General features: G+C 40.0%; 1 protein-coding gene across 7 annotated transcripts in view; it reads right to left on the reverse strand.

Moving 5' to 3' along the window:
• Positions 1–1296: 1296 nt before the first annotated feature.
• Rxfp1 (relaxin family peptide receptor 1) overlaps positions 1297–16482 on the reverse strand; it is a 94220-nt gene continuing 79034 nt past the window's right edge. For 2 of the 7 annotated variants that reach the window (XM_021196573.2, XM_029538144.1), the window contains 5 exons: positions 16115–16186; positions 12268–12497; positions 10571–10981; positions 8225–8443; positions 1297–4763 (listed from right to left, as the gene is read on the reverse strand). In XM_021196573.2, the coding sequence (XP_021052232.1) occupies positions 4462–4763; positions 8225–8443; positions 10571–10981; positions 12268–12497; positions 16115–16186 (1234 nt within the window). In that variant the 3' untranslated portion in view covers positions 1297–4461. Of the gene's footprint in view, positions 4764–8224; positions 8514–10570; positions 10982–12267; positions 12498–16114; positions 16187–16482 lie in introns of those variants that run through there. The other 5 variants (XM_029538142.1, XM_029538145.1, XM_029538143.1 and 2 more) reach the window with 5 other exon arrangements.

Here is a 16482-nt window from a genome sequence, read left to right on the forward strand (position 1 = left end):
CATCTAAAGTGTGCAATCTGTTGGCCTTTACTGTAATGTTCAATTTCCATTCTCACGTGAAATTTAGTTAATGTAAACCCAGGAAGATACATTCAGTTTCACTGCTACCCCTCTGAGTAGTAATCTCTACATTACTGTCCATCTCTAAGAATCTACTTATTCTTGCCATGCTATGTGAGACCATTTAACGTTTGTCCTATGATTCCTGGCTTACATTACATCTTCATGCTATAGCATTGATCACAACCTCATCTCTTTTAATGGCAGGAAATGTATATGTTCCACACTTTGTTTTCCCGTTCTTCAGTTGTTGGCACTTGGCTTTCCATATTCTGGCTCTTATAAAAAATAGTGCAGGAAATACTACATGAACTTGTCTGAGTCCTATTTTTAATTCCTTTGAGTTTGTGTCTCACTGTGAAATAGGTCATATAATAATTTTATTTTAAATTTGCTTTTTGTGGAAAAGCCAAATTTTCCCACAGTGACTGGCATTTTGCATAAGCATGCATCTGAGTGTGGGTTTATGCATGAATGTGGTGTCCCAAGAAACCACAAGAGGGTGTCAGGTCCTCTGGAGCTAGGGTTACAGGTTGTTGTAAGCTGACCAATGAGAGTACTGGAAACAAAATCTGGATTTCCAGGAAAAGAAGCAAGAGCTCTCCCAACCTTTTTGATGCCTAAGGTTTTGTTTTGTTTTTTTAAGAATTATTTGTTTATTTATTATATGTAACTACACTGTAGCTGTCCTCAGACACTCCAGAAGAGGGCATCATCAGATCTTGTTACAGATGGTTACGAGCCACCATGTGGTTACTGGGATTTGAACTCTGGACCTTCGGAAGAGCAGTCGGGTGCTCTTACCCACTGAGCCATCTCACCAGCCCCAGATGCCTAAGGTTTGAACTTAGGCAGTTTTCCCCCTTTTGTTGTTTTCAGTTTTTCAGCACTAGGAATCCATCACCAAATCACACATCTCAAGGAATCATCCCTGAGTTTCCTTCTAAGAGCTTTGGAAGTTACTTGTAGGTTAACATACAAAGTCATGACTAGATGGCATTTTCATGCATGTGTACACTGTTCTCACCTCCCACCCTGCCAGACTATGCGACTTTGACTCCTCTACACGAATACTACCCCCTTCCCCAGCTCCCCTCCCCATCCTTCTCAGTACCACTCAGTACTTCTTCTCTTCATGGTCCCCTTTGTAGTTTCATTTCACACGCATTTGTATATATGTATGTACACACACACACACACACACACAAACACACGAAAGAGTGAGAGAACGAACTTTTAGATTTATTTTTTGAGTCTGGCTTATTTAACATATACATAATGATACTTTATTCAACCACCAAGCAGGGGAAAAAAAAGACATTTTCAGGAAGATGCATGTACCTGGAGATTCCAATGTTAAAAAAATAGGATGCAAAATAAACACACAAATCAGTAGTATTTCTATGTACACATGATGAACTAACTTCAAATGAGGTTTCTTACAGATGTATAGGAAGGCTACTAAGTATTTTGTAAATATGTAAAGTCTCCTTTTCTTTCAATGAATGTCTAGGCTGTTCCCTTTTCCCCCCCTTTTTTTTTGGTGAACATTACAATAAATATGGATATACAAGTATCTCTGTGTTATGTTAACACTGAGTACTTTGGGTGTATACCCATGAGTTGACTAGCTAGATCACATGGTTTATAGATTATATTTTTTAGTAACACTATAGGGAAAATGTTGAGGTCCATGAACTTTCTAATGGAATCTTTAGGGTCTTTTAAATGTAGCTTTGGATTGTCTACAATAGGGATATATTATTTTCTCCATCATATTTGTGTCCATTTTATTTCTTTTTGTTCTTTCTCAAGCTAACACTTTGAAAGATATACTGAATAAGAATTATGTAAGTGGGCACTTGTAGGAGGCATGGCATAGAAACAGAACATAGGCACAGGACAAAGCATTTGAGGAACCAGACATATTAAACATGCGAGCCTATTTTCTTCAAAGGAAGCTGGGATGGGTGTTGTCCGACAACCCGGTGATCTTTTTGCTGTGCTGTGGAGCCAGCCTTCCTGAATCCTCCCACTCCTGCCAAACCCTGAGCATTGTGTAGGCTCTAATTCTGAGCCTTGTCTCTCAGTGAATAGAACCCAACTTACAAAAGAGGCTCAATGTCCTTTGTATCCTCCATCAATAATCGATCATTATTACAAATCCTTCCTCCTTAGGCCCCGAGCACTGTTTATCAGTCAATCAAATTCATTCTTATTGTAAAGATCATAAATGCTTTGCTACTTCTATAGGGAGTTTTGTCGTGATAACTGACAGTGCTTAAGTGTGTAAGAAAAATAAACTGCAGGGTCAGGAAGTTTTGGGCCAGCACCTGCAAAACTGGTGCTGCTTTGAGTTTCATTCTTCACCTCATGTGGATGGTTTACCTGCTGGCCATGATGCTGCCCAGGTTCCCATCACGCACTCTCAGTCCCTGTGTTAGAGGTGATGCCGTTTCCTATTTAGGTCAGTTACTTACAGCTTTGGTTTATATGACCTTTATTATGCTAACTTTGGCTCCTTCTATTCTTAGTTTCCTCAGGGCTTTTATCATGAAGGATGTCAAATTTTGTCAAAGGCGTTGTGTGCTTGCATGCATGTGTGTGTGGTGTTGAAATAATCACATGATATCTATCCTATGTGTTATATTAGATTTATTGATTTGTGCAACAGATTAACAAAGTTACCTACCTGGATAAAACAAACTAAGTCATAGTGTGCAGTCTTCCCAATCTATAATCTGTTCCTGACTTTCATTCATTGTTGTTTATTGAGACTCATTACATCTGTGCTCATCAAGGAATTGATCAATAGCTTTTTTTTTCTTTTGTTGTTCTTTTCTCTGGTTTTGATCAGAACTGTGCTGGGTTCATAGAGAATGTTTGCTAGTGTTCCTTGGATTTTGATCTGAGGAACAGTGTGAGAGGCACTAGTGTGAGCTTTTCTTTAAAATTTTGTTTGCAGGTTGTGGATAGAAGTTGTTTATATCTTCTTGGTTTAACTTTGTTAGGTTACATGTGTCTTGTAACCCTTTTAAACAATCAATTGATTGACACACGAAGGCTTATTTCTGAATTTTATTTCATTGCTCTGAATGCCATCAATCCTGCTTCTCTGGCTTACCCCTTTGCAATATTCTACCTACCGCCCTGTTCTGTTTCCTCATGATGGCACTAACTTAGAGCAAAGCCACTGGAAAACTCAGTAGGGAGTGGCAGAACAAATGCTGGTTCTGGGTTTATAACAAAGCTTGCCTCCCTTCTGTGTGTGTGTGTGTGTGTGTGTGTGTGTGTGTGTGTGTGTGTCTGGCATGAGTAATACATGTGTGTGGTAGTCAGAGGCTGACAGTAGATGTCTCCCTCAGTAGCTGGGCAACAAGCCTTCAGGATTTTTCAGTCTCTACCTCCTCAGCACTGGGATTAAAGATATGCTCTACTATAGCTGGCTTTTTAATGGTCATATCAGGAATTGAAACTCAGTTGGCTGTGTGTGCACAACAAGCACTTTAGCAATTGAACCATATCATAAGATCTGTTTTTACATGGGAGAGCCAGGATCTTTCGATGTGGCTGAGGCTGGCCTCAAACTTGTGATCCTTTTGCTTTTTCCTCTCCCATGTTATGACTACAGGTTTGTCCACGACATCTAGCAACAAAGCCTCCTTTTAATAAATATGTTGCGTTGACTCTCAAGTGTGGTGACTCAATGAAGAATGCAAAGGATTCATTAAGCAGCAATGTTTCTATTTTGCAAACAACCACATTTAAAATTGTGTGTGTGTGTGTGTGTGTGTGTGTGTGTGTGTGTGTGATGTGTGCACACACATGCCATGGTGTACAAGTGGAGGTCAGAGGACAGTTTTCCAGAGTCTATTTTCTCCTTCTACCCTTCCGTGGGTCCCAGATATTGAGCTCAGGTCACCATGCTTGTATAGTAATCTCCACTTTCTCTACTGAGCATCTCGCTGGCCCCATACATTTTATCTGATGCTGTTATCTTTGAGTATTATAACACTTTAGACCTTAGTTTAAAAGTGCCTGTGGGTCTTATGTTTGCTGATCTGCACAACAGAAGTTTAGGAGCTGTGGGTAGTTTGTGCTGTTAATAGTTGAACACAATATATAGATTAAAAAGCCTCTATGTTGTGTGCTCAGCACTTTCCCTCCATGCAGTGTGCATAAATGCATGCTAGAAATAGATTTCCCTTCATCTGCTATGCAAATATGTAATAATATACACGCACACATTGTCAGCATAATTGCTTCTCTTTGTATGAACACCAGCTACCTTTCCCTACCTTGTGCCACTCTAAGCTAACTTGTCTTAAATATCAGCATATCCCTTCATATCGGCAAATCCCTCTAGAAGCACTTCACAGTATTCTTAAGAATAACATCCAGTTATGAATAAGAATTGAGTCTAGATGACTGAGAAACTAGCGACAGATCACAGGGGTCTGGGAAAGCGTCTGGCTTCATGAACCCCGTGGACATCTCCTGCAAGGGCCACATTTCCACCCAGATGAATGATGGAGCATATGCCTTCTGAGTCCCTTTCCTGTCAACAGACCTTCTTTGTCTGTAGTTGTGCCAGAGTTGATGGATCATTTCCTTGAAAGGTCTAGTGGTCAACGTGTAGATAATTGGGTTCAAAGCACTGTTGATAGGCAGAATAAAAATCACCACCCAAGAGGTAATAGAATCTGGAAGAGAAAGATGAAACAAGTGAGTGATGATTGGGGGTTGTAAGGCATATCTTGCATCCTCCATCTTCGGTCTCCCTTTTCTTTAATTTGACATAATTAAACACCAAGTTATTTTCAGGATGTCTTTCTGTAATGCCAGTGTTTAAGGCATGCCAATGCTGTGGAGGCTTTCTCTGACTACATCAGAGTGCCAACAAACGAACATGACTGGGGGCATTTATGCCATGCATTTATGCAGTTATGACATAGCATTATGAGTCAATTTAAAGACAAACCGTGTTATTTAGCATTTATCATCATTTGCAGATGTTTTAACCAATAGAAGATACATGCAGTATTTCTCAGAATATGTAGATTTATCTTGAATGAATTTCTTGTTTGTTATGTATTTGAATTCCTTCTGTTTTCCTTTATGGCACTGCTAGGGGTTGAACCGAGGGCGTTGTATGTGCCAGATGAGCACCCATCTGGCTCCCAGACCTGTTTATTTTAAAAGTAGGCACATATTTTAAGTCTTGCACATGTGTGTGTGTGTGCATGTACGTGTATGTGTGTGTGTATACATGTGTGCATGCATGTGTGTGTGAGTGAGTGATACATACAGGTACATGCTCATGTGTGTTCATGCATGTGGCCAGAGGTCAGTGTAAGGTTTTCCCNCCCCCCCCCCATTTCTCTCCACATTACTTTTTTGAAACAGGACTTCTTAGTGAACCTAGAACTCGCCAAATGGGCTAGGCTGGCTGACCAATGATTCTTGGGGATGCCTCATCTCTGTCTCCTCCCAGAGCTGGGGTTATGGATGTGCTACCGCACACTTTGCTTTGCTGTGGTTGCTGGGGAACCCGACTCCTGCTTGTGTGACAAACATCTTGTAGCCTGAGCCATCTTTGCAACATATTGAGGCTTTTGACCAAATATTTATTTCAGTGAAATATTGTTCAGTAGATTAGCCATACAGGCCTAAAACCCCATCCAATAAGAGCCTGAGACAAGTCAGATGTGATGGTGCACATCTTTAATCTCAGCACTTGAGGCAGAGGCAGGCAGATCTCTGTGAGTACAAGGCCTTCCTGATCTATATAGTCAGTTCCAGAACTGCCAAAGTTACATGGAGAAACTCCTGTCTTAAACACTGCCCTCGCCTCCTCCAAAAAAAAAAAAAAAAAAAAAAAAAGAAGCTGAGAAAAGTACATGGCCATTCTGAGCTATAGAATGAATCAAGCAACTTAACACGACTATGCCTCAACATAGTGGGGGGGGGGAGATATAGAGATATAGTTGGGCAGTAGAATACTTGCCTAGCATTATGAGGCCCTAGCTCCAACCCCTAGTACCACAAATAAACAACCCAAAGTACAAAGCAAAGCATTACAAAAACAGAATCCCCAAACATATTTAAATCCATTATTTTTGGAAGGATAATTTTGATTTGTATGTGTCTGTCTGCCTGTCAGTGTATGTGCCACATGTGTGTGGGTATCCAAGGAGGTCAGAGGAGGGAGTCACATACCCAGGAGCTGGGGTTGCAATAAGGCTCCTCATGTGGGCACTGGGAACTGAACTTTTGTCCCTTGGAAGGAGAGCTAATACTTTTTACTACTGAGCCATCTCTGCAACTTTCTAAACCTATCTTAAAAATCACCTTTGCATGTATATATATATATATATATCTCAAATACTCAGGTTCCTGTCGTGATACTATTGTCCCTCTTCATAAATTGTCAGATTCTATTATCATCACCTGTGGGATCAAACGAAACTAAATTATGCATATGCAGATGTCAAAATGTGAATATACACTGGATTTGCATATGCAGTCAGTAGGGATACTCGTATATTTTTTGATAAAATATACATGACATAAACTTTGCTCATTAACCTTTCAAAATGCACAGTTCTGTGGTGCTGAGTACATCTACATTGTTAGCATCCCTCACCACCCTGGTCTCAGAATGTTCTCATCTTCCCAAAGGAAACTGTACTTGTTAAACGATGCCTCCCACTCTCCCCCTTCCATCCTCTAGCAACCACTAGTCTATGTTCGGTCTGTGAATTCGACTATTCCAGGAGTCTCATGTAAGACAAATCATAAAACATGTGGCCCTGGGCTGGAGAGATGGCTCAGTGGTTAAGAGCACTGACTGCTCTTTTGAAGGTCCTGAGTTCAATTTCCTACAACCACATGGTGGCTCACAACCATCTGTAATGAGATCTGGCGCCCTCTTCTAGAGTGTCTGAAGAGAGCTACAGTGTACTTACATATAATCAATAAATAAATCTAAAAAAAAAAATGTGGCCCTTTCCTGTCAGGGCTATTTGCTCAACACAACACCTTCAAGATTCATGTATAATGCAGTACATGCCAGAATTTCCTTCTAAGGCCTGATGAGAAGGCTCAGTGTGTACAGGTTCTTGCTACCAAGTCTGACAACCTGAGATTGATGCTCAGAATATACATGGTGAAAGGGGAGAGTTGATTCCAGCAGATTGTCCCCTGACTTCCACATGTGTGTCATAGCACATGTGTGCGTGCATGTGTACACACACAAACACAAAATAAAAATGTAAAAAATTTTAAAAAGCACTTTCTGTTTTTTATAAACCCGAAGAATGATCCATGTATATGTCTGCTACGTTTCGTTTGTCCATCAGTAGACACTCTATGATCCATGCACATGTTTCCTATGGTTTATTTGCCCATCTATCTGTAGACACTATACTGTTCTGCCTATGAATGCCGCTGTCAACATACGTGTGCTGATATCTATTTTAGTTCTGGCTTTCAATTTCCTTCTGTATTTACCCAGAAGTGGAGTGGCTGGCTTGTATGGCAACTCTATAGCTAATATTTTGCAATCTCTAGCACACTCTTCTACAGCAGCTGCCCCATGCTCAAGTCCTACTATCAATGTACAAGGTGTCAAATTTCTCCTCCTCACCAACATACTCATGTCACTCAGTGTAACGGCCATTGTGATGCATGCGATGTATATTTATTTTACAATGCCGTGTTGTTATCTATTACGTCACAATCTGGTGCAGTGTCCTCTATCATCTGTATTGTAGGGAGAAACATTTCTCAAAGTCTAAAAAGTAAATTCATGATTGGGTAATTATTATTATTGTTATTATTATTATTATATTATTATTATTATTTGTGGTCGTTTTAAGCAGGCAGTCATTCTAAGCACTGGATACCATTTGTTTTGGTCATTTTGTTTTCATGATATAGTCATGGTTTGGTCCCTTTGTTTTCCTAAGAACTGTGGCACTCGGCATTTATGGAAAGAACTGTACAGTCCCTCTCAGTAAGCACCTTACCAACAATCGAGCCAGAGTCCACACTACTCTGACTAATAATTCTTGAAATGAGTTGATGTTAAGAGTATTTGTCTTTTTTTTTTTTTTAAAGAATAGCTCCGCACAGATTTATTCTTTCCAGGGAAAGATTGTACCTGGTATTTCCACCTGAAGCAGTGAAAGAAATTTCAGTATAAAGATGGGAATCCAGCACAGCGCATCAGTAAAAACGATGAAGAAAAAGCGTTTGGCGAGAACCATCTCCTTCTTCACTTGCTTCTGTATTTCAGTTACTGTTATGGTGCTTTGATGAACACTGTAAAACATGCTTCCATAGGAGAACACAATGATGATAAATGCCACCAGGTTAATACCTGTTTAGACCATGAAGAACATTAGTAGTGTATGTTAGCATTCTCTTAAGACAAACAGATTAAAAAATGGCTTTAGATGTTACTATTAAGGCCACAGAACCAATAAAGTGGTATTTATTCACTTATTTACTTTGTGACAAGGCCTTACTGTGGAGTTCAGATAAGCCTTTAACTTGACTAGTTAGTCTAGGCTGGACACCAAAATACAGTCCTCCTGCCTCGGATTACAAATGTGTGCCAGATAGCCTTCCTGACCTCCATTTCCAATTACACAGTCTCATCTCCAGCACTACCTCCGATAGTGTCTCAAAGGGTCTCTCAGTCTTTCCTCTCTGCCTCCATTTGCTGGGGGTTCTGCAGCTCCTCTGGACCCAGGCTTCCTCTCTCACTCCATCTCTTTTGTGTCAGCCACCAATACCCAGAGGCTCTCTCTACCTAGGCACATGCTGACCAGTGAGAATCAAATAGGCAGTCTTCACTTTCCCTCCTGCCTTTTGATTCCAGTTCCCCAGTCTCATCCCCAGCCTAGTGGCAGACCACCTGCCTGTCCTTCTCTGACTCCACTCTCTGGAAGCTCTTAACAAACCTTGCAACAGACCCAGCTTTCCTCCTTCCTCTAGTCCTTTCAGCTCCATCTCCCTTATAGCCATCCCTGTTCCTTCATGTTAGCTCCCAAAACCTAGAAACACATTCAACCTGGGACTCCCGGTGGCCACACCCTGCAGGGAATCAAAAGCACTCCTTACCAGGCAACCCATAGCCACCACACTCTTCTAAGATCCAGAGAGGGCAACAGAAACCGAGGAGTGGAACACTCAGCCAACAGAGACAAGACCTGATATCAATGCATAGAATCACGGTGATCCCAAACCCTGATGCCTAAATGCCAGCACAAACACAACCCCACAGTCATTAGCAGCCAAGACAATGTTTCTCCAGAATCCAGTAACCCCACTGCAGTATGCCCTTAAAAAAAAAAAAAAAAGGTAATATAGGTGCAGCAAAAACAAGGATTTCAAAATGGCTATTATGAATATGCTCAAGGACCTTGAAGAAGATGTGAATAAGTCTACTAACCAGCCTGTGAGAACACTAACAGTAGAGGGAATGATGAAAATGGTCCAAGACATGAAGTAGCAATAGAATCACTGAAGAAAATGGAAACTCAGGTAAAACTGGAAATGAAAAATTGAGAAAGTCAAACAAAAAAACCTCAGAAGTAAATATCCAGCAGAGTAGAAGACATGGAAGAGGAAATTTAAGGCATTCAATATAAGATATAGAAGAAATGGGTACCCTAATCAAAGAAAATGTAAACTCTTAAAAAAAATCCAGCACAAAACAGGAAATCTGGGACATCATGAAAGGCCCAAATCAATGACTGGTAGGAATGGGGAAGGAGAAGAAACCCAGGCCAAAGACACAGAAAATGTTTTCAACAAAATCATAGAAGAAAATTTCCCTAACCTTAAGAAGGAAGGGCCTCTCAAGGTCCCAGAAGCACACAGAACACCAAATAGACTGAACCAGAAAAGAAATTCCCTCTGACACATGATCAAAACATTAAAGGGGACCAACTAACATATAAAAGCAAACCTACTAGAATAACCCCTGATTTCTCTCAGTGGAGACTGACAGCTGGAAGAGCCTAAATGGATGTTTTACAATCTCCAAGAGACAAACACAAATGCCATTTCAGATTACTATAGCCAGCAAAACTTTCCAGTCAGAATAGATGGGGAAAGAAAAACATTCCCCAACCAAACCACGTTTATCTATGAAACCCTCTGGAGAAGTTACAAAGAGTAGTTCTCAACACGACCCCTTTGAGGTTAAATATCCCTTTCACAGGGGTCTCCTAAGACCCACTGGAAAACACACATATATACACTATGATCTATAATAGCAGCAAAATTATTGTTATGAAGTAGCAATGAAAATAATCCTATGGTTGGGGTCACCACACATGAAGAAATGTATTAAGGGTCATAGCATTAGGAAGCTGATAAACATTGGGTTAGAAGGACAGAAGTTTGTAAGCAATGGAAGTCATAAATGGGTTTCATACTGCGAGATACCCTAGCAAGAGCTGGGACCCAGGAAGGCTTGCAATGCAGGCTTTCTTACCAAGAAAAATAACCACTGAATAAATCTGGGCTCCAGTACTTCCCGTGTCTTCTGAATGAAGAGGAAAGCATACTCCATTGGTGCCATAGTAGTTTTTGAAAAATTCCTTATTGCCAAGTGGAGCAAAAGCCACTATAAACCCAATAATCCAAATGAAAATCAGAACTGTGATTGTTCTGCATTTTCGAGGCCTTAAACACCGAAAAGGATACACAATGCAGATGTACTTTTCCAATGTGAGAAATGTTAAAAGTAAAACGGATACTTCTGTGGACAGAATGGCCAACGACCCCATGAACTGACAATGAACACTCTCCATCCACGGCTGTGCGTGCTTATTGTACTCTCCCCGAAACTTGAGGTCAAAGGCACCAATCACAAATAGATACACTCCCATTAGGCAGTCCGCACCTACAAGGGTCCAAAAGTTATAGGTTCAGAGAAACAGATAGTATGCGTACCTTTACACAAAATATTTTAAAATGACCCTCTTCTCAATATTACCAAGACATTTTATTCTCTTAAGAATTCACAGGTTGGTTAGACAGCTTGACAGTAGAGTGCTTTCTGAGCATGGGTAAGGAAGAACTGCCAGAATTCTTACCATCCGAGTCAACTCTCCAGCCTCCTGAAATCCATTTTTTTTAATTGAAAAAAAAAAAAAAATCGGGGGCTGGTGAGATGGCTCAGTGGTTAAGAGCGCCGACTGCTCTTCCAAAGGTCTTAAGTTCAAATCCCAGCAACCACATGGTGGCTCACAACCATCTATAACGAAATCTGATGCCCTCTTCTGGAGTGTCTGAAGACAGCTACAGTGTACTTACATATAATAAATTAATAAATAAATATAATAAAAAATTTAAAAAAATCATGCCATAGATTCTAATTATGCTTTCCCCGCCCCTAACTCCTCCCAGATCCCAACTCCCAACCCACCCAGCTCCATACCCTTTCTTTCTCTTTTAAATAACAAACAAACAAAAAAAATCCCAAGAAATACACACAGAACTAAAAAGCAACCCAAAATATATAAGCAAAAGAACAATAAGGAAAAAAAAAAAAGCCAAAACAAATGACCCAAATATGACTCCACTGGAAAAAAAACTAATTTTTTCCAATGTGAGCGTTGACCCTATTTTTTTTTTAAACAGTGTAGTTATCCTCCAGCCTTGCATAGGAAAATTGAACTTGACTCAGAATTTTGTAGCTAACCATGCAGAGTTGTAGACATTTTGTGAATGTTGTTTCTCACATAGCTTGCAAAGAAAATAAATTAGAACTCAGACTTTGCACAGTGTCTGTGATAGTAAACGTGGCCACTCACACAGTGGTGGGCATTGTACGGAGGGCTGCTTTACTTACTCGAGGGGCTGCAGATCCGTCCTCAGCTCTGGGACCCAGGCTGTAAACATCCTGAAGTCTGAGTTTTTGTTTTGTTTGTTTTTCTTCGTAGTCCTCATTTAACTTAATACTTTACAATCACAGTTTTAAAACTTAAAAAAATAAATCGATCCCGCTTGGAGACATTTCCCTACTTACATATTTTAAGCTGTGAGTGAAAATTAATCTAGTAGTTCAGAGACCTTAAAAATGATCCAGCTTGGGTCCTCTGGAAGTGTGTGCTCCAGCCCCACAGAATTTATTTTCTAGTAGCAACGATTTCAAGTCTTGTTCTTCTTTAACCAGGAAATACTCACAGCAGAGAGAAATGATCGACATGGCGTGCAGCTTGTTCTCAGATCTGATGTATGGTCGCATACAAATAACAAAAATGTTTCCAAAGCAGGTAATGGCAGATACAACCCAGACAAAGACTCTCTGGATGATGCTTGCCAAGAGGTTCTCTAGAGATGAAATCCCATCCGTGTTGGGCTTACAGCTACGCACATGTGGTGCGTATCCACAGTACTGAAATTTCTTAAAATAGCTGATTACAAAGAGGAGACAAAATTATAACATACATTTAACTTAATGTCATCATTGACATATGCTTTCAGCATTTTCTCGGTAGAAAATGTGTTCATATAAGATTCAGTGGAATAGAAAATATTTCCTTACCAATCTCTCATAATTCTGAAGTTCAAAATTTAACTCTTAATCACTTGACTTTATAGAAAAAGAATGTGTGGGTAAGAACTACAAACAGGCATGACTAATGCATGCTAGACATGTCTTAACATATGCATAACTGACTAGCTTGTGAGCAAGAGAAGGGATTTATCCAAAGACACCTTCAATGGTTGTTTCCAGAATTCAGTCCATACAAACCAGTGGTTCTCAAACTGTGGGTCATGACCCCTTTGAGTGTCGAGTGACCCTTTCACAGGGGTCACCTAAGACATCAGAAAATACAGATCATTACCTTACAGTTCGCAACAGTAGCAATACTACAGTTATGAAGTAGTTCTGAAGATAATTTTTGGTTGGGGGGGGGTCTCCACAACATGACAACTGTGTTAAAGGCTAGAACTGATATAAACACATGGTCATGAAGCTCATATAATCATAGCTTTGCCACAGCTGATCTTACTGCTTAGCTCTTAGGGGAAAATTAGCTTCTTTCTATTTGCTGCTCCCATGGCTTTCCTGTTACAAAAGTTATAACATAGAATCACATTAAGTTATTATCTATAATTACTAACCACATCCATCGCTCACACTAGATTTTGAAACGTGATGAAGAACTGCGTGTTGATCGAATGTTTTCATCCACAGAGAGAGATGCCTGCTAGGATAAAGACATCACCTGGATATACAAGAATTGCTCTTCTGTCAGCAGCACTACGAACACCACTTCCTGGGCGTGTTTTAGATACCAGAATAAATTCTCTAACAAACTCCATGATATCAGTGCTAGCAATACTGTAATAGGAGATTAAACCTTCAGTGGAGGAGAATTGTTTGACAGGAAATTTTCTAGTGATAGTAGAGGTTGGAATTCAGACTGTGTCAGTCTGCCTTACAGGCAAAGAGTGGTGGGAAAACAGAAATGATCTCTATAGCATAAACAGTTGCAGTAGTAAACGATACAAGGTGGAGGTCATTTTGTGCCTTGCACAGGGGCATGGGAGTTGCTGCTATGTCCATCTGGTTGTCTGCATTTCTCTATGAGCCATGATGGGGTGGAGCAGAATATAAGAATGGCTGTGCTGTTTCTTCTTGTTTAAGAGTCTGAGGCTGAACCACTTTCATCTACAGAACCTCAGTGGGTACTTGTTTGCTAGTTAAGCTGCCTAGCATAGACTCATCTTTTAGCAGTAGTGTCTTTATCTCTTCTGAGGGAAGCCGTCCTCCAGCCACAGGAATCTTAGTGGGTGTTCAGTTCTTAGTGAGCTAGTGAGCCTTCCCTAGCTCAGGGTAGGCAAATACCCTAAGAGGACCCCTGAGTCTTGTTGATGGCATGCAAATGGCTTATTTCAGCGGGGCTTGCCTAAGACCACTGTTCAACTTTTGTTCCCATGATTCCTGCCCTTATCTGGCTCTTCTTTTTTTTTTTTTTACTTATTTCTAGATTCTGTGAGCTGCACTAGTTTCTTGCAATAAACTCTTCTTGGCCAGAGTGTTTTGTTGTGAGCAAGCAAAGAAGCTTATGAAAGCTCTGTCTCTGAGGAATCTTGGGAAACAGAAACAATGCCCTGTGTTAGACTTACAGCACAAGGAAGATTACAGAATAGTTGATAAGACAGTTCTAAAGTATTGAAAATTACCACATTGTGAAGAATAGCACTTGCTATGATAGCAACTCAACTCAAAATATTTATAAGGTATATGATCAATGCAAAACCAGACTCAATGTATAGAATTCACAAAGGTTATCATTTCACCCACATACTTTCTCCAAGCATACTCTGATATTAGGGACAGTTTTCCCTGAGGAAGAGTTCTCCCACCTTCATTAATTTGTAGCAATTATTTATATCTATTAAAAATACATGTTTGTACATTACATATATTATACATTTATGTGATATATAAATGCATATTTAAAAACAAGAAATAAATAATTGCTATAAATTAATGTGTGTTGTGTTGTGTGAGATGTATGTATATACCTGACTCGTGTGTCCCATGCCTGGATGTGTAGGTCAGAAAATGGCTTCAAGTGTGGTCCTGACTTTCTACTTTGTTTTTGAGGCAGACCTTCTCTTGTTTGTGGCTGCACTTCACATTCCAGGTTATGTGGCTCCCAAGCTTCCGGTTGGACTGTCCTGTCCCTGTGTCCCAGCTCACTGGAGGAGTGCTGAGATCACACACACATGCCCCTTGTTCTGTGCTTTACTTGGGTACCGGGAATCTGAACTCAGGCACTTTGACCTGCTGAGCCACCTCTCCAGCCTGTTCGTGATTCTTTTATATCACTTATATACATTCTTATTTCCTCATCTGGTGGTACTTATGCAAAGTGTACATCGCTAGCTTGCTGGGTTTACCAGCATCTGTGCCTGGTATCAGAGATGCGTGTGCTCTGTATGACTCAGTAGGCCCCTCTTACATTCGTGTTTCTTGGCATTTGAAATTTTTCCCATAAATTTTTATCAGAGTGTGGAAAACTAAAACCAGTTAATGTCAAACTTATGAGTTTAACTATTGAATACTGATGTCTGAGACTATCCAGGCTGCTGAAAAATCCCATAGTCTGGGAGTTTAAACAATTAACATTTATTTCTCACTTCCCCATGCTGGGGAGTCCAAGGTCAAGGTGCCAGCATATTAGATACCTGGTGAAGTCCTGCTTCCTGTCACATTTTTACTATGTGTCCTCACATAGTAGATGGTGCAAGAGAGATCCTCCCTCATTCCCTTTCCCCCTCCATCCTTTTTTCCCTCCTTCCTTTCTTCTTTTCTCTCTTAAAGTTTGATACTTTTAACTTTTTTATTTTCCCTCTTTTGTGTATAATTCACGGTAAGAGGGTTACATGGTTATAGGCTCACTTGGTTATAGGCTCACATGGCTATAGGTTCACATGGTTATAGGGTTGCATGTTAGAGGGTCACATGGTTACAGGCTCACACGGTTCTAGGCTCACATGTTTACAGGCTCACACAGTTCTAGGCTCACACGGTTCTAGGTTCACTTGGTTATAGGCTCGCATGGCTATAGGCTCACATGGCTATAGGCTCACTTGGTTCTAGGCTCACTTGGTTCTAGGCTCACTTGGTTCTAGGCTCACATGGCTATAGGTTTACATGGTTATAGGGTTGCATCTTATAGGGTCACATGGTTACAGGCTCACACACTTCTAGGCTCACATGGTTCTAGGATTTATGAGAGGTCTAAACATCCTTTGTTGGATATTTGAAATTTCTATTCCTTCATGTGGGTGCTGGTGAACTCACTAATCAGTTTTTCCAGGCTTCACCTTTTAATAATACCATCACTTTGGGGTTAGGATTGCAACATACAGTTTGGAAGAGGGACACAAATACTAACCATACAGAGACAAAGTCAAAATTGATAATATTTTACTTATATTTAGTATGAATATATTATGTGGGGACATAAACATTAAAATCAAGGTGAACAACAAGAAGACATTTACTTACATGTGAGAGAGATTTATGAGAGGTCTAAACATCCTTTGTTGGATATTTGAAATTTCTATTCCTTCAAGGCTGCTAAAAATACCAAGTAATAGTCAAAAGAACATATGTTATCCACAGTATAATAAAACAATTATTTTTGTGAAAGACAATGTAGTAATGTGCCTTTAGTTAACATTATTCTAATTGAAATACTGAGACTCAACCTAGCAAGACACTTCCTTGGTTCGTAGCCATGTATATCATGACATAATACCTAATGCATGCTAACTAGTCAATAAATGTTTGTAGAATAAATGCATATACATTATATTCTGGACATCTTCAATTTTTCCAATACCTTTTTTTTTTTTTTTTTTTTTTTTTTTTTT

Source organism: Mus pahari, chromosome 4, assembly GCF_900095145.1.
Source record: "Mus pahari chromosome 4, PAHARI_EIJ_v1.1, whole genome shotgun sequence".
In the NCBI taxonomy this organism is placed as follows: domain Eukaryota; kingdom Metazoa; phylum Chordata; class Mammalia; order Rodentia; family Muridae; genus Mus; species Mus pahari.